The sequence below is a fragment of the Hylaeus anthracinus genome, unplaced genomic scaffold (genome assembly GCF_026225885.1).
Source record: "Hylaeus anthracinus isolate JK02 unplaced genomic scaffold, UHH_iyHylAnth1.0_haploid 3, whole genome shotgun sequence".
NCBI classification, from domain to species: Eukaryota; Metazoa; Arthropoda; class Insecta; order Hymenoptera; family Colletidae; genus Hylaeus; species Hylaeus anthracinus.
In genome coordinates this window covers 16,237,418-16,258,313 of record NW_026535284.1, presented here as the reverse complement: position 1 = coordinate 16,258,313, position 20,896 = coordinate 16,237,418, and the positions used below count along the sequence as shown (strand labels likewise).

Below are 20,896 nucleotides of genomic sequence, written 5' to 3'. Positions count from 1 at the left end.
GGAAACTGGAAACGTTCGTAGCCGACTATCGGAGATGAATTTGCGTAGACAGGGAGGAAAGTAACCATACGAGAATTTGTGTGTTCTGGATCCCTGACGTAGGTGTTGGCGGTTTACGACAGCCTCGCGTCAGGCACGAAACTGTCGTCGCGTTCCAATTCATCGGTGTTCGCGTTATTGCGCCTATCGTCCACCCGTACGGACCACCCTGAGCCTGTCGTAGCCGTCGTTTCGCTCTCATCCGGTCCTCTTCGCGTTCCTTTTCTTTGTAGTTTGCGCGCTACCCGCGAAGCTCGCCAGAACGGCGCCGTTCGGGAAACTGCGATAATGGTAACAGACCGTCGCGTCGCGGTGTGCACGCGTGCACCCGCCGCTATCGGAAGGTGGAGCCTGCCTTGGGAATGGTTATGTATTATGATTTACGTTCGTGCGCATTGGTGCCGCGGTTGCAGCTCACAGACTCGTTCGCGCGCGTGTTGCTTGCGTGTTCTACGTCCGAGGCGTCGTTCCGCTGAATTGTCGCTAAACTCGGCTACCAGGGATCCCCGTGGCGAGTGACCTTTATACTTCGAATCGACGAATCCGCGTTAATTAATTAGCTTTGGTCGCTTGATCGGACGGCTGTAGAGTGATTCCGAGATTCCCGATGACGGCGGACGATTCAACGCGACATAGGGACAAGGCGTAGAGACCGAAGAGGATCCAGGCTACCGTCAAAGCTCCTCTGTTTCGAGGTGTATGAAAATTTTCTCGTTTCGCGTCCACCTAGACGAGATCGTTCCCTGTACATCAATCAACGTCCACGTACCAGTTCTGTCGTCGTCGGGATCGGGAAAAATGTTCCGTCGATCCAAAAATCTACACCTAGCCGACACGTTTAGTCAGGAAAGCCGGATTTTTCGATTCGAGCATTCGCTCCAGGTCTCCGTGTTATCGGTTAACCGAGGCCGACAAGCAGCCGTCCGATTCGAGAACAGCGTAAACGTGGTTACTCGTGCATATTCTATACATCTTTCTCTCTTTATCACGGACTCGTGTTCCTCTCCGTTCCTTTCCGCGCGCCTGCCGTGTCGCTCCGTTAAATCCTTCCCGCTATCTCGACCGGCCCTGATAGCTGTCCCTCGCGCACGATAACGCTAGCGAAAGATACGCGACGAGATACGGTGCCGTTCGTTCGAATTTTGCAATGCAGATCCCACTTGAACGATACGCTGAATTGATGGAACGGGGAAAAGCGGCTCCACCTATAAATTGCTGGACGTCGCTGTCGCGACTTTGTCACGTAGAGACGCCTAATGAAGCGTAATGCATGCTAATTACGTTATGGGTGCGACGGAATCGATCATTTTTCCACGGCTTCTTTATCTTTGGTAGTTTCACTAAGAGAGAAAAGAGAACAAGAGAACGCAGCAAAAGTTTTGGTCCGTCTCAGCCTCGGATATTTTGCCAGCAAGATTTACAAGAAACGCTCGCAACTCGACTCTCGATGATTTTAATCGACTCGCGATTCGGTTATATTCCATCTCTGCTAAATTTTTATCTCGAATTTTATCCGAGAATTCCTTATACAATGTTGGGCAGTAGGTATTACATTTTCAGACCGCCAAGGCTCGTCGGTACTCCATAAATAAGCAACCTCTTCTCATTTAATTCTTCTTTATATAATAATTCAACGACGCGCGTCACATTTCTCAAAGTTATTAGCGACACTTGAGCATTAACGCGTTTTTGCTAGCGACAGAATTACACCGTCAAGTTCTCGCTCGACCCGTCTTTTCTCTTATCCAATCCAATTACAGCCGGCCGCGGCCGGGCAGCGACCGGCATCGAGGACGGTCGACAAACAATTTCATTTTTCCGGCTCGCGTGTAACTTGCCGATCTGGCCGACGCGCGACGTAAGTTACTTCTTGTTGGAATTTATATTCAAATTGTAATTAAGCCGCGACGATCTCTGTTTTATCTGAAATTAACCGACTGAAATTCTGCGTTCGCCTCGTATGCATATAGACGTAACCAATGTCGCGTCGCAGTGTTTCTCAAATCGTAGACCCGTGTGACGTGACAATTAAAATGCGACCACAAGTAACTGCAACTCGAAATCAAGAATTTCTACAAAGACATCGTCGCGATTATACGAGCGAATAATTCTTGAATGTTGTTATCGACAAAGCTGCTATCGGTAGACGTCAATTTTTAATCGTCCATCGCGTCTCGATCATGAGAAACACTGGCTGCGTATCTAGTCGGCGTTCCGGAAGCAACAGATCCGCGGAATTGATATTTAGATTAGTTACCATAGCCCCGTACCGAGCAGCATCGCGTTATTACCATCGATTATTTCTCCTATTTGCACTCGGCCTGTACCGCTGGATCGTAACACCTCGGTGTTACACGCGCGCGAAAGAAGTAAGCTCGCCCGATGGGGTCCGATAGGCTACCGTCCTACCGGACCCAGCGATCTTTGCAATGCAAAACGCAGGATCCACGATATAGGGGCCGATGTTCCGGAACGAGACGCGATGATAAACGCGATCGCGCGACGATTCCCAAAGCGATGCTCTCCTCATTGATATTCAGATCGGGCTCGGTCTAGCCTGCTCGGTTTGCTCGGTTTGCTCGGTTTGCTCGGTGATTCAGTGGTCCGCGAGGCCCCCTCCGGAAAACCGGAATCGAAATTAGCGAAATAAATTAGATCGTTTCGATGTTTAACTATTCAGAGGAAATACTGCATCGGAGAATTACGAAGAATGGGTTTAGCAGGGCCGTTATTTATCGGAAAGCCGACTAAATGCATATACCTCGAGAGTTTGCGAACACGTCTATATCATCGTCGTCATCGGCATGGAACGTAAATTTCGGTGTAAACAAAATTCCAAAGGCCTTAATTTCTCGCTGTCCGCAGTAACCGATTAATCTGCGTATTAGCGATTCATCGTTTAAAGATGAATTAAGTCGAATGGTAGCGAATTCGAAAAACGGCCGCAATTGCAGATGATTTCGCGGTAGGAGGGCTGATGTTCCAGAACGAGGTGCGATGATAAACGCGTCTGAATATCATTGATATTCAGATTGGATCCGGTGTATCCGGTCGTAGCCGCGTTATTCAGAGGTCTGCGAGATCATCGGGAAACCGGAATCGAAATTAACGAATTTTTCACGTTAGAAAAGTATTTTTTTTAGCAAAGGACAGGTTGCTCGCGGACGTTTGCCGAAGAACGACCAAGGATTCCGAGGTTTCGAGCGCGTAAATAACGCGAAGAACGCATGAATCCGTCGGTTATAAATCAACGACGCCGATGATAATCTCTTGCTGCTCGCTGAATAGCGCACTGGTTACGAAAATGGTAACTGTAGGTGTCCCTATTAGACTAACGAATAAATAAATAAATCATCGATAGAGGGAACCAAGATGGTTTCGTAATGGGTTCTAGAATTCTGGCTACGTTCTCCAAACCGTGCGTGGAAAAGCCACGAATCGCATCTGTGCCTGCGGTAGTCGCACGAGTCAAGTACTATATACCACGCTGAATTTTTGTTAAATTATGCGGAGAAGTTACCGTCCCCGTTCCACTACTTTATGCGTCCGTTCGCCAATCGCAGTAACAATTATTCCATTACAATAATGGCTGGAAATGCGTACGAGACACGCGACCGTAAACCAACGATTCCAACAAACGGACTAATGGCGTTCATATTTCGCGAGAGCTCACTTCCGCCTCGCCCGTAGCAACAATCGTTACGACTTCATCGCGGTGATCCTTATCGACGCCGTTGAATAAATCTCGATCCTGATTATCGTTCACGGCAACGGTCTTTCGAGGAATCGCAGATGCGTTATGGGCGACACGACGATGAGAAAGGAGAACGGGATGGCTTGCGAACCGTTTAATATGGTGCGATGTAAGCATGACCAACACTTGAGATCGGTTCGTAGAATTTGCACATAGTAATTTGGAGCACACGATCACCTACGATGATAATTAATAATTTGTTCCAGCTCGAATAATCGGTAGACAGAAGCTGCTCCCAAACGTTGAGTATACTTTGGTCCCCGGAATGCTGGCGTCTCCTGGGGATCGCGACGTCTCGTGCCGCGTCGACTTTTTCCAATTCCCCGTCACGATCGGAGTCGCGGTCTTGTTTACACCCGGCGCGATCGCCGATCCATAAATCGTGCATCGACGCCCGTACATACACGGGCGTGGATCGTGCCAGCAGTGATCGCGAGAGCACGAGACGCAACGGTTGATTATTATTGGCGGAATAATTATGATCGGTAAGGCCGTTCTCGCAGAAAACCGGCGTATACGAATCGTCTCGCATGCCTGGTCGTAATTAATAACGTAAAAGGCGTCCACAAAGCTGTCAGATGGCCGCAGGCCTACACGAATGAAGGGGGGATTGCAATTTGCTGATAGGGAATAGGAAACGCCTATGAGCGCCGGCTCCATTCCAGTTTCTCCTTTTCCTGTCCCCCCTAACGTCGACGTCGTCGTTTTTCCGTCGTTTTCCTTTCGCAAGAGCGACGCGCGTCGTCGTTGTCGTCGTCGATGGGGCATTTTGCCTCCCCTTTCTCGATCATCCCTACCCTCGATTCTCGTCGTCTCTGGCCTTCGGCATTACGCGCTCCCGTGTTCGTCGTGACTTTATCTTCGAACAATATTTGATCCGCGACGCGTACCCTTTCTCCTTTTTAATGCTTTTACGTTTTAGAGCACATTATTTCTGCGTCGATTCAAAAGACAATTAGGGTTTCGACGTCTCTCGTCGATTATTTCTTAGCGTCGCATGTCTGGATCATTCATTAAATAATTGTATTTACATTCCTGACCAACGTTCGTAAATTCAGTGTCAAATTAGCGAACGACGTCGACCACGTTCCTTGCCAAATTTCTCCTTAAAAATACGATCCGCATCGTTGAAATCCGAATACGTTGAAAATTGCATCACTGTAACCGCAATTAGTCGAAAAACGAGTCGACGGCTTCATTTGCCTTTAAATTTTATTGCTCCGCGTACAGCAGCCTCCTAATTAACATATTATCGAACGTCTTTCCTCTTTCCATCGTTGAATTTTACCGCCTTTAATCCAACGCACTGATTGGCCACATCGATTGAAGTAAAAAGTCCATCGATTTACTCCTCGGTCGATATTAAGCGCTAAATTTTTATCGTTCTCGAAAGTTTCTCCGCGTGACGTAACGACGCGACGAGTCGCTTTCAAGGTGGTTTCAATGAAAACTCGAGCTCGGTTAAATCAGGCTTTCTCAAACCGGACTACTTGAACATTAACCGACTCACCGATTACGATTTCGTGCAGATGTTTCACCGTTGCGAATTCTTCATTAAGGAAAGAGGTAAAGAAAATAAAAAAAAAAAGAAAAAAAAAACAGACGAGGGTAAGGTGAGTCGAAAGCGCCATCATAGGTACCCTCGTACCCTTTGGTCCCTCCGCGATCTTTTGGTCGCTTCGACGCCATCGACAGCCTCCGATCACGGTTGACCGACGCTGGTAGCTACGAAAATACGTGAAAGAAGCCCGTTCTCACGACTGGAATGCGCATACCCTGTGCCAGCTCGCGCGCGCCCGCGCTCACACACACTCCTGACGCCACGAAAAAATTACGGGTGCTGGTTTGTACGAAGGAAACCCACCCCCTCCCTTTCCGTGAGGTGGTAAAGATTTTTTGGCTTTTTACGCACCGCCAGGTAGAGGCCTGACGGGGGTGTTCCTCGAGCTGACAGGTGCATCTCTTCGCCGACGTTTTCTATGGAGCATCCTCGCCCCGAAACTCATCCACACTCGAACCACTCTGCTTGCGCTCGCGCGACCGTCCTCTTCGACTGTATGCGCATACGAAGGCGTCGAGATAAATATACCCTCGCCTCAGGTAGACGAAGAGGACGAGACAGGCAGGTAGGAGAGTCCCGTATACCTACGAGGCCCTTACCCGAGGTCATCCGAGTGACCAAGGGAGAGAAGATTATCTGACGGGACGCCTGCGCTGGTGCCCTATCCCTGAGAGGAAGACACGTGGAAAATCCTCGGTGAATCACGGACTGCGTGTCGAAATCGACGCGTACCCATTTCTCTTGCCAGCTTTCGGGGAAAGAGGGAGTTTGTGGAAAGTGTGACTTCTTTTGGAATCGCTTAATTTCGGTATACGCGATCCGCTCCTACAGATCCGAAAGAGTATTCGAGCCTCTTTATGGCTCCCCGTTACAGCGAACGTTACTGCCCGTCGAATTATTGCGCAACCGATACATAATTAATATCCGTCGACGAAATTGCGACGAGTTGAAACGTTCATCGATCCGATCAGAGGAGGAAGAGACGTAATCAACGCTAATTGCGCAACCGTCTAGTGATAAATTATCTCTTCTCCTACTGGTCCACGCACGACGAAGCGACATACGACCGACAGCGCGGCACTCGCATGCAAAGAGAGGTGTATCCTCGTTGCATAGCATGGAAAAATTGCACCAACGAGACGACAGTTGCAAAATAACTACACAATGGCACATCGTTAATATTCGTTTAACGATCGACAGTGCTCGAAACTGTTGCCGCGTCGAACATTTTAACTGATAACTTCTCAACGACTGCTACCAAAAAATTACGCTATCGATTAATTCTTCAAGAGTCGAATTTAAAATTCGACACAATAAAGAGTGTAATGGGGTAATTGAGTTTATAAACACCCCCGAATAAGCAACCTCGTGGACGATCTATACTCCAACAATGGAAGAAACAAGCATTCGTGGTCTACGAACGCGTGTCTCGTGTTCCTTATTGCCCTGGTGCGCATAAATTCCGAGTCGAGCAATTTGCATGCAAAACGGGCCGCGTAACGCAATCGCGCGCAATAGCTCGCCCTTTTCCACAGCCTGCGTCGCGCGTCGCAAACAACCAACGATTTGACCGGCTTCTCGACTAGGGCTTGGACTCGAATAGTTGTACAAAACGAGGAGCGCAACAGAGCACCGGTGATCGACTCGAGAATAAAAAAAAGTAAACATGGAAAGAATTTTAGAAAAAATTCTGACTCGAGTTCAAGAGCAGAGAGATAAACTTTCACGACATCGTTGCTCTAAATTTTCGCGATTCCAACAAGCAGATTTTGAATTCCATCTTTCCACGAGTCTCGATCCAACATACCGATATAAAATTGTCATAGCATTTTCATCGAGACGATTCCAATTCCTCGACTCCTCGATCTCCGAGCGCGGGCATCTCGCGTGCCTAACCTGGCATTCAAATCACCGGCGATATCAAGCGAGCCCGGCGTCCACAGCCGATAAAAAGCCGCTTCGTTTCAGGCCTATCCTTGATGGCGGTCCCCAATGGTTGTTCACCAATCCACGATGGCTGAACGTGTCCGTGTCGTGTCGGCGACATACAGAGTCCACTGTACCGTGTACGAGCCCGAGCAACAGTCTTTCGCACACTTTTACGCGTTGGTGTGCGTTCCCTCTTTCTGCGCCGGCCGTTGATTGGGCATATCTGGGTTCCGTTTCGGAGCTCCGCCGACTCGTTCGATGTTCTACCGAAGGTGAATGCAAATCTGCTCGTTTATCGACGTTGGTTTTACCGGACGACGCCGACGATACTTTGGCTTTTGTCTTTTGGTTCTCCCAAGAATCATTTTCATAATTAAACCGTAGATTTTTACGCTTAATGCTTCGTTAACCGATAACTCGCAACTCGGAGTGTGACCTAAACGATCGCCTTCCTATTGGCAATTCGAGTATACAACAGCCAAGTCTCAACATCATCGGGTTAAAATAATCTGATCCAGAGAATTCCAATTTCCGTTTGTTAACGAAACGTAATAATTTTCTCGTCGAGTTGGCAGCTACATCGCGACCGATCTCGCGACGGTCATTAAGATCCTTCGTGCTCGAGTCAATGAAACCGCTCTCCTTATCCCTCGGCCGCGCGCATGTCTGAGCGGGGTAACTGTTTTCCGTTCTTGCGAAAAGTTAACGGCACGAAGCAGCCGCGATTTCGCTTGCTTCACCGGGGCAACGGATACACGTATCGCCGTAACAACGGCGCAACAACGGCCCTCGGGCATCCGCGCGATTTTCGCGTACCGTTACGCAACAGCGGACATTAATTTGTCGACGATCAATTTATCGAACCATCGCCACCGCCTCGAATCGCTCGACTTTTTTCGCGACGCTTGTTAACCTCCTATTCGTTGTGGTTGGAGGAGCTAATCGTTCGCTAAGAATTCATTATTCGCAGATCAAAACCGAACGATGCATTTTTTATTATTCGTTTCGTTCTATTTACTTCGTACGGGGTTGCTTTAAACAAAGCCTGTCGCGATAAAGTTGCGTTAAACAGACGTAATTTATACGGTTCCAGTACGATTCGACATGTCACGTATATTGTAAAAAAACATTTTCAAAGGACGGAAGAACGATTACGTTATCTTTAACCATTACCGTAGTGGAAACGTGTAATCGTGCAGTCGACGATAGGCGTCTCTTTCGCTATAATTTCTCGAACCGGAGCGTCACGAATGTTTTCGCACTTGATAGTTATGAATATTTTCATTCTTTGGATGTGAAATTCGAAAAGCAACCAATTGTAACAAATTATCGATGTATACATTATTCATTCCCGCGGTGAAATATACAGATTTAACAATTACAATTTTACTTTACAGAAATTTTACGTTGTAACATGCGCTGCACGATAACGTTGTCGCCGGTTACGCATATCTCTTTACACGGACTTGCATATATTTAGCTGTGCGTCATTTTACACTGATAATCCGAAGGCGATACATGGTAAAACAAACCTTCGTTTATCGAATACTAACGATTCTCGTACAATTTTTTTTTTCATCGATTAGTAGTCCGCTTTTTGCTCTATGAATAAGCTCGAATGCGCGATGCGCTAGCCGTATTGTGCAAAAATTACGGAAGCAATGAAAAGAATTCGTAAATGGCGTATAAATTTAAAAGATATTTACGCTCACGGTCAAAAGAATCGATACAGTTCGCTTTCCTCTGTTTGTTCGCGAAAGTCGAGAAGTGAAAACAACGCCGCGTACGGGCGGCTACAGCGCAACGGGAGGCCGTTCGCTTTCCGGCACTGACCGATTCTCAGGAATGGGAAAGTCCCCGATAACAATCACCGTTTAACAATATCGCGCGAGAAATAAGCGCGATACATTGCCTCCTAGCTATCGACTGTCGTACGATCGAATTGTGGCCACGTTATCGGAGAATTGCGAAGAATTCTTGCGACGTCTCGCGAAAATAAATTTTCCATAGCCCGTCGATTGGCGTGGCTCCGCGATGTAAATTAGAGGTCGCTGCTCACCGTAGCCTAACCACCGATAACCTCGCGAGCCAGCCCCTGCGGTCGTATTCGTAACACTTTCGATACCGTTATCACGACGACGTTCGCGCTTCCTGCCGGCAATCGCATGGCGAGCGGCTCCTTCGCGAGCGATAAGTTCCTTAGCGATTGGAAACGCACGCAACGAGTCCTCCAGGGGCCGGTAATTACCGTGGACACGGGTCGACTCGGTTTTTTCGCGCATCGGTAATTAATGGTAAACGATGATAATATTTTTTCGCGAGATAAATCGCTCCTATGCTCTCCCCTTTTCCTCCCTTCGAAAACTATTTCGCGTCGATGAAATACACCGTTCGTTAACGCTTCTTAAATTACGTTCGAGTTTATTTTTAACGAACAGAGGACTTTCTTTTCTGTTTCTTCGAATATTAACTGAAACTCTTTTACCGAGACTTGCTGTTACACCAAAAAATCCGCACGGCATTGTTTGCGGTGCACAAACAACACGTAAAAGCGAGAAAATTCTCTAGCGATTGACCGAACGACGATTTATGCAAATCATGCTTCCATGGCATCGTACATTCGAGCCGAGCGAAAAAAGAACTCCCTGCGTTCCGAGAAAAGCTGAATCGCTAATCCCACTTCGCAAGTCCCCGAGCGTTAACAATGGCTCTTTCTTTCGTTGCGGAGGCGCGGAGGCTCCGCAGTAAAATCTTTTTTAGCACTTCCCTTCATCGAACGACGGATTGTTTTACTCGCCGGCGCGGACATCCGTCTCTGTCCCGACAGTGTTGGGTCTTTCTCGATCGGTAAGTGGGTTCTGTTTACTTTCAAAACGCGGGCAAGACCGACCGGTGACCGGTCTTTCATCGAACAGGTAGCCTATGATGTATTGTGCCTGTACGCGTGAATAGATGCAACATTGACGTATCTCTGAATGAAACGCTCGAACCGGTCGGGCAAGCATTATACTTGCGGGAACGCGAACATGTTTAACCCTTCCATAACCCCACGTGTTTCCGAAGTCACACTCCCATTACCTATATATATATATTTTCCATCGTATACTTTGTTTGAAAGCTAAACGTAGTTTGAGACGTGGAAGGTTAACCACGTCCGCGGTGACTTGGATGACTGGGCAGGAACCGAATCTCTCCCGCTCGCATAATTACCGAACGCGTTACACGCTCTCGTTTTCGCCGAGCGAATCGTAACGACGATACAATAGGATTTTTAATCGAAACGAAGGAGGGCCACCGCTACCAAAACTCGGATAAAAATAATCTCGATACAATTAGTTAATTATTCCTCCTACCGAGGCTCGAAGAAACTCGACGGTATGCAATTTAACGATAAAGCGAATAACGAAGCGAGATAGGGATTTTCGCACTCGGTGACCGATGAGAAATGGCCGTCCAGTCGAGAAGGACGCGTATTTCACCGATAATAACTTGTCGCCGAACGTTCAGAAGGATGCGCACAATTACGCGCGACACGACCTACGACAGAGTCGCCTGTAGACGTTTCTACTGAAACAGTCCAGTGATGTATATCCCCGACGGGATCGTTTGCTGTCCAAACAAAATAAACACCAGGGTAAATCACGGGTTACCACGGACAAACGATTTTGTAGACGTTCGTTCGACTAATTCGCTCTCTTCGTGGTCGTTGGATGCAGGCAATAATTCTTCCCGTGTTTCCGCGAACTTTACCGTTCGACGTGATGAATCGTAGAAACGGGATTGTTCGTAGAATGAAAATTTATCGCGACATCGACCTCGAGATTAACGCGAAACATCTTTAACATCACCCCCTGGACCGGACGTTTCGAGCCTCGAATTGACCGCGCTAGAGTTAGCTGGGCGTAAAGGAGTCAAGGTCGACGCAAAAGAAGCGTCCGTAAACGCGGCTAGAGCTCCCCTCTACGTTTACGTCGACGTTTCTCCACCTCCTTCTCGGTGATCCGCCCACGCAATTGCGTGCAGCCACCCACGCGGCACCGTTGCACGCGTAACGACCGCGACGATTCTCACGGGAAGGCGTGCGTATTCAAATTATCCGAGTCTCGTCGCATGTCACGACTCCGATCCCCTAATTACTCCCTGCTAAACAGCATCCAAAGGTACCGGGTATTCGACGTCTCGGTATTAATTTTCTCTGCGCTCGCAGACCATGTTGCGTACATACTCCAGACGGAGATATGCAATATTTGAGGAGTAACATAATATGCCGTACGATTGTTATTGTTACTCTCGAGAAGGTCTCGATATGGATCCGAACGCTGACCGAGTTAAAGTTACATACGAGAAAGAAAGATTTATAGTTTAAATTGAATTGCTCCGAATGCCGAAAAAGAAGAGAAAACACACGCATGAAAGTCGTTAAATTTTTCCTCGTTACTCAAAATGTTTATCTAGATAAGAATTTCGCCCGTCTCTGACTCGGAGGGAACGGATGAACGGATCCTTCCCTGTGCAGGGTCGCATCGCGCGACGTAGCCCGAGGCTGTCTTCTCTCGCTGGGTGCCCATTTTTCACGAGTCTCCCTCTCGCTTTGCCTCGCTGTACGCTTCTCGGCCTCCCTCTCTGGACGCTTCCTCCTCGTCGTTTTTTCCTCTTTTAATTCCAGCTCCTCCCTTTTCTCTTTTTAATCTCTCCCTTCGTGAGCGGCTAAGAGGACCAAACAGGGAGGCAGCAGCGAGACAAGGACAACAGGGATTCTCGAGAAAAAGAGAGAGACGAAGGAGTTCGTCCCGGTCGCTCATTTTCTCCTCTCGTTCCTTCTATCAGGGCTCACGCACTCTCTGGATCCCTCTTCGCCCCTCCTCCTACTTTCGATCCAGAGTCCGTCTCCGTAGCCGCCACAGCAGCCAGCAGAAGCAGCAACGGCAGCTTCGTTCTTCCTCACCGTCTGCGTCTATATGCTCTCAAGTGCCGCGTGCAACGAGGAATCAATACCACGAACGCGTGTACATCTATATCGGTACCAGGAGCTTTATCGTCTTTTCTTAGGGACCTACCGAAAGTAATTACCCTACCGCACGTAGGAGTACTCCAGGTACATAAAATTCCCTAGCACTTGTAGCACGGAAAACTACCATTTAGAAAATATTCTCTTGTACTCTTCGCACGAGTTGCACTTCACCTCGCACATTCACGAAGCATTCCTGTACTTGAGGATGTTTCGCGAGATCCGGATATTCTTCTCAAGATGGAAACACGTAAAGATATATTCTGGCAGTACCTATATCGTACCTATATCGTCTTCCTTTTCTTCTTCGGTGCCCTCCAGCCCCTTCGTCATCTTCTTCTTGTTCCAAGAGGTATCGTTTTTTACAAGTCCAACGAGCTTCGTAGGCTCCTCTTCATAGAACAACCATCCTCCCACTCGATCGCTTGTGCCCTCGATACGAACTTTGAGGAGGAGAACTACGTTCGTCGAGAAGACGAAGTGAAAGTCGAAGCGAATCCCGCTGTTTTTCGGGAATCGATACACGTGGGCAGAAACACGTTCATCCGTCACACGTGGCGTCGTTTCGTGACTCGCCTCGAGTAACGTTCGAAAATCGAATCGCGGCTAGAGAATTCGTTGTCGGAAGTACCTTGTTCGAGAGGAAAAACGAATATGGCGGGCATGACGGCCGATCGCGAATCGGAGCAAGAAACATCCTCGATATCCGAAGCTTCGCCGTACCCTCGGGACATTTCGCGATATCTGGATATCCTTCTCAAGGTGGGAACAGACGAAGAACGCTCCGAGGGGATAAAACGAGAGCCAGCGTAGGGCATAGGGTTGGAGGGACGGGAGAATTACGATAATCCACGTACATACGCGGCTGTGTCCTCCTTCTTCGCGGCAGTCAGCGGCCCATGGTATCCTTCTCAAGGTAGCGAGGAATGGAAAAGGAGAAAGCTTGGACCGATCGATCGGGACGGAGAAGGACGCTCGCCGCGAGACCGATAATGGACTCGTGTGCGTGTTCCCTGGCGTCTTCGTTCCTCCCGCGAGCCAGGTATCCCTAGGTTTAAGGTAGCGTGGAGCGACGGAAAAGACCAAGGTAGACAGAGATGCTCGCGGAGACACGATAATGCCGGGTGGCCGAGAGCCCTGGCAGCCTGGCCGCCTCGTCGATGACTCGATGCTCTGTTTGTATCCGTGCGAGTCGCCGTAAGACGTCGGATCTCTCTCCTGCAAACGTACCTGTACGTTCTCCAGGTCCTTGTTCACCGTTGGCTACCTGCGCTCCGACTAGCCTCCCTCCTCTTCCCTTTCGCCAGGTCGCGTCCTTCTTTCGGGACTCCTCGTCTCACCTGTACGCAACGAAGAGGAAGATCGAAGAACGATCGAGCGAAAGAGAGACCGCGTGTCCCTCTCCACACCTCTCCGCCAAGGTACACCGCTGGATCACCAGGCGAAGTGGGAGTACCGCGGGACAGCGCTACAGGTAGACACCGCGATGGAAGAGGACGCGAAACAGAAGGTTAAACGAAGAAGCAGAGACGCGGAGAAGGAAGGTGCATCGAACGAGAAAGAGCTTAAAATGGGGAGGCGTCATAGGGTGGCCAGGTAAGCGAAGAAAGATAGGTGGAGAGGGAGAGGAGAGACTTTGGAGCGCGGGAGGCAGAGGAAGATGGAAGGAACGCGCCGAATGGAGCGGACAGAGACCAGATCGGTGTGCGTGAAAGAGAGAAGAGAGGGGGGTCCGAGACACGGAGCCGAGAGCGGGATGCTGGGAGGCGGCGGCGACGGCGGCCATGTTGCCGTATCCCGAGAGAAGAGAGAACGATCCGAGAGAGCACCGTGAGGCTGCTTCGTTTGTTGCTTGCAGCGGCTGCCCAAACTTTGGGCGGTTTAATTCTACCTGTTGGGCCGCACAGTTCGGGGTAGTGCATCGCGTTCCACCCTCGTCGTCACGTTTCCGCGATACGAGGCCATCGTCGTGTGCGTCGCGGTGTCGCACGTCGATTCGCGTTCGATCCTGCGACGACGATGTCGTCGCTGTCGCCGTTCCCGTCGTCGCTGTCGTTGCGGTCGTCGTTCTCCGTCCGCGTGCGCGTGTTGTGCCTGAAAGCCGGTGTGCAAGTGTGAATATATATCGCGGACAGACGATCCGGTTTGAGGAAAACCGTTCCTGGGGAGAGCAACAGCTCCTCGCGACTCGTCGTAGAGGGGTGTAGCGACCAAGGAACGATAGGTCACGAGTGGTCAGAGTGGACGGACCGAAAAACGAGGATAATGAGGTGCGCGTAGTGAAATTCGTGTGTTCCCGGTGTCGTCCATCCTAGTCGACCCGTGTTCGAGTCACGGGAGACAGGGTGCCTTGGCTGAAAGCCACCGTACCGATACCGACACCGATACCGACACCGAAACCGCGGTAGACGCGGTGCTGGACGCCTCGGTCCACGCTCGAAGGTGGTGACAGTATCATCCGTTGAGATGTGATCCGGAACACAGGAGGGACGCTTAGTAGTTTGTAGGAGCCCTCCCCCACCCCCACCCCCACCCCCCAACCCCAACCCCACCCCAACCCCTCCCGCCCCACAACCCCACCCCCGCCCTCGAAGCTCCCTCGAAGCAACACCCCACCAACACCCTTCGACCTACCACCTAACCACCTAACCACCTACCACTCTTGACGGGCGTATACACACACGCGTGCGCGCGTACACCTTGCCGGCGCGGCAACCACCGAGTTCTCCAAGACTACGCGCGGGTGCGCCCAACATTTCTTCCCCGCCAGTGATATCTCCTACGTTTTCTGTAACGCGAACCCCAACAAGTGAGTATGTCTTACCTGACGATTCTCGCGTTAAGCTACTTTATCGCGAAGGCTAGCTGGCACGGTGACGCACAGGTGACGCTCGGCTCACCTGCCTCGGTAAACAAGACGTGGGATCGCGTAGGCCTACGAGGATTATTAGTCTCCTCTTGAAAGCCCGCAGGAGATTTGGAATGTCGGAGCAATCGGTTTTATCCGAATCGAATGAAACGCGATTGTTAAAAAAGAGGTGTTGAGTAAGGGGATATTAAATTCGTAACGTAGAATGAATTATTTGAGAGGAAAAGCTCGAGGTGATTGGCATACGCGTCGCGGTCGTAGTGAATGGAAGCCTCGCGAGTATAATTGGCCTCGGTTTATGGTACCCGCTAATGGAACACAGCGGCCTGAACGCGTTCCATGGTTTATGTAACGCGGCGGCGCGTCGAGGAACGGCGACGGTCATTTGGGGAACGTTCTCGAACGGTCCGCGTCGTCGATACTTTATCTGTCCCACTCTATCGTCTCTCTTTCAGAGACACGTGCTAATAACTTTGCCCGCGTAGTCTCTGGCGTGATTGGATCGAGGATCTTTCCCACAACTGAAACTCGCCACTGATTCTCACTCCCGAAACACTGAACCCAGAAAACCGTCGCCTGTGAAAAGCTCGGAACCCTCGCGTAGGAGAGGACCCCAACGCTGGGTGGTTCAAAACGGAATCGTGAGTCGCGAGGCACCCGACTCTCACACCCGGTGTTTAGATATTCACTGTCGAACCACTCGAACGATCACGGCGACCCGTCGACGATCGGATCCACTCTAGCCACCTGCCCGATGCGGTTTCCGAGCATACCGCGAGTATTCGAAGATCATTCAAAGTTTCTGTTGGTCGGGCTGCCCGAGGAGAGTCCTCCGTCTCCGGAGGCATCGTCCACTGACGCGAGGCGAGGGAGTACAGGTACTTGAAATACAAACGGACCCACGGAGGTGGGTCCAATCTGATGCAGGGTTCCCTTTGAGAATCAGGTTAGACCGGCCGAACCTGCTCCTCTGGCTTCTCGTCTCCGGTCCGCGGTTGTATACCGGCCTCGTGTACCTACTCCTTCTCTCCATTCGCCCCAATCTCCTTCTTCCGCGTAGTAGGTAGGCACCTACCTACTTCCCGCCACCCTGTTTGGCTTCTCTCTTCTCCCCGTGTCGCGGGCCGGTTCGTCTTGTTCTTTCTCGCGATCCACGCGGCCTCTGGCCTCCCTCTGGCCCACGCCATGGTCAACCGAGAGGGAAACAACGCACTCTTGCCCTCTCGCGATCGACCGTTCGATCCGGACGGCTTCCTCGTCGCGTCTATTATTACGCGTGTCTATCCGTCAGCTCGTCTCTTGAATTCCAGTTTTACGTGTCTCGCCCTCCCTCGACCTCCGGAGTCCACGTAGTAGGAGGAGATGGACGAGTCGAGAGAAGAGGGAACCCAACTGGTTTCGCCAACTATCCACCTGGACGACGTCCCGAAGACGTAGAATTCGTGGTGTCTGACTGGTTTCGGGTACAGATTTCTGGGTAACCCACGTGATAACTGTATCAACCGTCGAACCTGCTATTCTGGGTCACCGGTGGTATCCCCGTGATTCGCGAGCCAGCCGCCCCTAGCCGCGATGGCCTTCCTGATTCCGTTGCCGATCTCGTTCTTCCGGGACGTCAACCTGAATCGCAAAAATGCGGCTCCCTGCTTCCTGTTTCGGCCGACTTCTTCTCGATCGCTTGGCCGGTTCAACGGCTTCCTCCCTTGCGGCGTTTAGGCGAACGTGTCTCCTGTTTCGTCAGCTTTTCCTTCTCGCTCCGCCTGTCCGTTCGTCTTTGATGCCGGTTTATTGCACCTGTCTATCAATGCCGCGACCGCGAAACCGTTTCCAGTTTGACGTGCTTGTCTGGTTGAAATGAATGGAACGACCAGCTGATCCCGCTGATCTGCGCGTTGCGTCATATCGAACTGCGCGGAGCCTCCGAGATTCCTCTTTACGTCTCGTTGTCAAGCCTGTCTCTCTCTCTCCCTCTCCGCAAAGTATTCCACTCTTTCTTACAGTCAAATATTTCCAATTACTATTTGTAGTTTGTCGCCTTACTTTAACGATTCTATTTCCGCTTATCGTTTACTTTGCAGGTTCTTCGATGCTCCCCGCCAACCGTTAACAACGTGCCATACAACGCTCAGCAGCCTGTGATACGCTACTCCATTGCCTAGAATTTGTTCGCGTAGACGTAGTTAGTCCAGCCTGTAGGGACCCTGAACGAGATCGTCGCCGGAAGGTAGACAAACGAGGGGTGTGATATTGAGACAACGCGAATCTTACAGGACGCCACGATACGCCGAGGAAAGAGAACCGGAAGACAGCGCGGGAGAATGTCGACTTGCACCGACGAGGCCGACAACGGACCCCTGCACATGCAGGAGGCTCTGTCACCGGTTAGTCATATTTTTTTATTTACGCTCGATTGCATGGTACTCGATAGCAGAGAAAAAAAATTCCAAATTTTCTAAGGCGTTCGTCGAGATCAAAGTTGTTCGCCAACTCCGTCAAATATTTGTACAGCCGATTGCCTCCGAAGACGCGACACCTTCCCGAGAATACCTCGAATCAGCTGTGGCGGTATCACTCACCACGTGACACACACTTTCGTGCAAATTAGCGACTCGTCGAGTACCGTGACCGAGCTCGACGAGTTTTCGAACAAAAGTCGTGACGCATGCGAATTCCAAACTGAATATCGTCGATCGCCGAACGAGCCGGCGCGGCGGAACGGAGAATAAACGTGGCCAATCGGCGCAAATTAACAGCGAGGCAGCGTTGAAGAAAAGATTTAAAAAAGAAGAGAAAAGAGCTTGTCTTTGTTCTTCGACTGCTTTTCGCTCGCGGTCCAAAAGATTGACAGGCGATTCTCGATCTTTCGGTACAAGCAGACTCGTCCATCACTCGGACCTTGGCGTCTCAGGGTCGTTCCTGAAGTTTCAACGCTGGAAACAGTGGCGAATATCGCTGAAGAGAAAACGTATAATTGTCCAGGGCCCTCCGTGCTCTCATTGTCAGACGAACGGAGCAAACTTGCTTTAAACGATGGCGACGAAAGATCTTCCGCCTATTCGAACCATCGATTTTTAACGATCTCACCGCAAACGTTATCGTTAATGAAAGATATTATCGAGCAGGGTCCTGTTGAAGGTTTACGCGCTACTGGTTGGAACAAACGTAACTGCCAGTAATCTTACGAGTCCGGCATTCTCGTTATTTCGCGCAACGGGTGGTACCTTGCAACGAGGAGGGGGCGGGGGAGAATGAAAGAGACACAGTGGAAGGTCAACCGATGACCCACGGCCGTGAGGTATGATTGCATTCCATGAATTGTCGAAATCGAAGGGGGCGTGGACGAGTATACCTTGACGTCGTTAATCACGACTCCCCCGTTCCCTCGCTCTGGATGAATCTCACTAGGAAAAGTACCCTCGAACCAACGACTTTACTCGCATGGCACCCCCCTGTAAGACTAATGTTTCCATCGTATCTACAACATAACAAATTTATTCGCGTTTCACGTTTGCGACTATTAACCGTGCACTACACCTTGTTATTACGAAGCAAGCGACTCGAGAGTAATAAAATTTTCCAAGATCCTTTTGTAAATTCATGCACGGTTTGACTGTTGACGCCTCCGCGGCGGCAACTCTAAGAGGATTCCGATAGTTCATCGCCCCGGGGTGATGTATACTACATGTATAGTATATACACGTATATGTCCTTCCCCAATGGCCACTCTTCGACTTTGAGAAGCCTGAAAAGATTTTTACTGTCACCTGGCCGCAGGTTTTTAACCTCACAATGGTATACCTGTCGCTGAAAAGTGAAACTCCGCCGGACTAAAGCCCGTTATTTGCCTGACGCTGCTCCACAATGAGAGGTCCCCGGCGCGTAAGCGGTTCCCCTAAGAATCTTTCAGGGACCCAGACGTTACGGCCAAAATCCCCGTGGAATTATTACAGTCGACTCGACTGCCAGCCACTGCACCAACCATTCCAAACGATGATATAATTTATGATAATGCGACGGCTTTTACATCGTTACGATCACGAGTCCACGCATCCCTCCTTTTTGTCTTTATTACTATCGCTCTGGCCGATGGCCTATAATTCAAGTTTCGGAATTTCTTATCGCGATAAGAACACCGAATAACGTCCGTAGGATGAACAACTTTACTTGTTTTCTTATACGAATCAAATTGTGCCCATATCTGGTGAGAATTTCTGTTTATCGCGTTTGTTTATATACGCGTATTTGATGTCTCTTTTGCGACTTTCATAAACACTTGCGCATCCGTAAGAGTGACATTCGTTAAGTTGACCCTTCTCGTTCGAATCGTATTATATTTTATATCGTTCAATTATATTACCAACGATTCCTATAATTTTAGTAAATAATATTAACGCTCACCTTTCCCAACCTAAGGCAAAGACCAAGTTGTTGCGCACGTATGGAGCTTTCTAGCAATACGATATTACCTCCACGGCGAGGATCGCGGCAACGTCGAATCGTTCACGGCTGAATTCTCTATCCAGAGAATCACCATCGAACGCTGGCATTCTTTCGTCGACGCGAAACGAACGGTACGTTCAGCCGTCCATTCGTTCCAGCCTAGCCACTCGCACGCGGACCGAAGAAGAAGAGGAAGACGATTTTGCCGCGTACGATGACTCGCTGGATTTCGCGTACCCGATACTCTGGCACGGCCGTCGCGTCGCGTCGCGTCGCGTCGGCGATCGTGCTATTATTCATTATCCGAGTAACCAACAAAGATTGCTTAATAGAATCCAAACGATTCCCAATTTCGTTTCTTCGTTAATCGAACACTGTTTCACTTTGATCAAATTTGCGCCGATGCACGTTTCATCGATGATTTTACGGTCGAATGGATTGGTCGAATATTAATTGAAATGCACGCTCGAGGAAACCAACGAAAGCGAAGACCGTTTGAAAGGATTAGAAGAAGCTGGTCGTTACTTTTTCCTTGGGAAAAAGCATTCGCTTAACTACTCCGAGTAGTGTATAATGGAAACGGAATAATGGTAGCAAGAAACGCGACATGAACCGTTTGGAGATATCAATCAAAGATAATGGCGGCGCGGCCGAGAAATTTTTGTCGTTACGTTCACTGCAGTCGCGGCTGCAAATGCAACGTGAAGATATTGTAAAAAAATGATTTATTGCTCTGTACACATCGATCGGATTCTCGACACACGCGATAATTATGTGAATAATATCGCAACGCACGAATGACAACAATATTGCTCGTTCTTGCTTCTTGAATTGTGATTGATGACGGTTAAGTAATAATAAACGTTCAACGAACGGTCACGGATGATTATTGCATTCCCCGAAGATTTCGAGACGATAGTTCTTGCAGGAGTTTTTAGAAATTTCCTAGAGAACGTCGCGTCGCACATTTGGCCAAACAATTTTGGAGTTTTCGACTCCGAAGAATTTTTAAAATCGGAAAATTGTAAACGTCGGCGCCGCGGCGTCGGGCGCACCTAGCAACGCTGGTAGCACAAACGGTAAACAAACAATATGAATAAACCGCGCGTGGAATGCAAAGTGCGTCCAGAGGAAAAAAGAAATGAATCGATGGAGGTATAATGATACGATCGTCGACAACCGTAAACGTTGCGAGCAATTAAAGGTATACATGTGACGTCCGTTGAAAAAAGAAAAGTAACGCGAACAATCACATGGGTATTTTCATGATTACCGGCAACTCGAAATAGTGAGAGG

At 49.5% G+C, this 20,896-nt stretch overlaps 2 protein-coding genes across 3 annotated transcripts in view; one reads left to right on the top strand and one right to left on the bottom strand.

Annotated features, from left to right (window-relative positions):
* LOC128893489 (uncharacterized) overlaps window positions 1-20,896 on the bottom strand; it is a 142,423-nt gene that overhangs the window by 48,056 nt on the left and 73,471 nt on the right. The gene's annotated exons all lie outside the window — the stretch shown is intronic.
* LOC128893484 (protein grainyhead) overlaps window positions 9,607-20,896 on the top strand; it is a 93,141-nt gene continuing 81,851 nt past the window's right edge. For both annotated transcript variants that reach the window (XM_054154459.1, XM_054154460.1), the window contains exons 1-2: window positions 9,607-15,100; window positions 17,239-17,541. In XM_054154459.1, coding sequence (XP_054010434.1) covers window positions 17,479-17,541 — 63 coding nt within the window. In that variant the 5' untranslated portion in view covers window positions 9,607-15,100; window positions 17,239-17,478. The remainder of the gene's footprint in view (window positions 15,101-17,238; window positions 17,542-20,896) is intronic.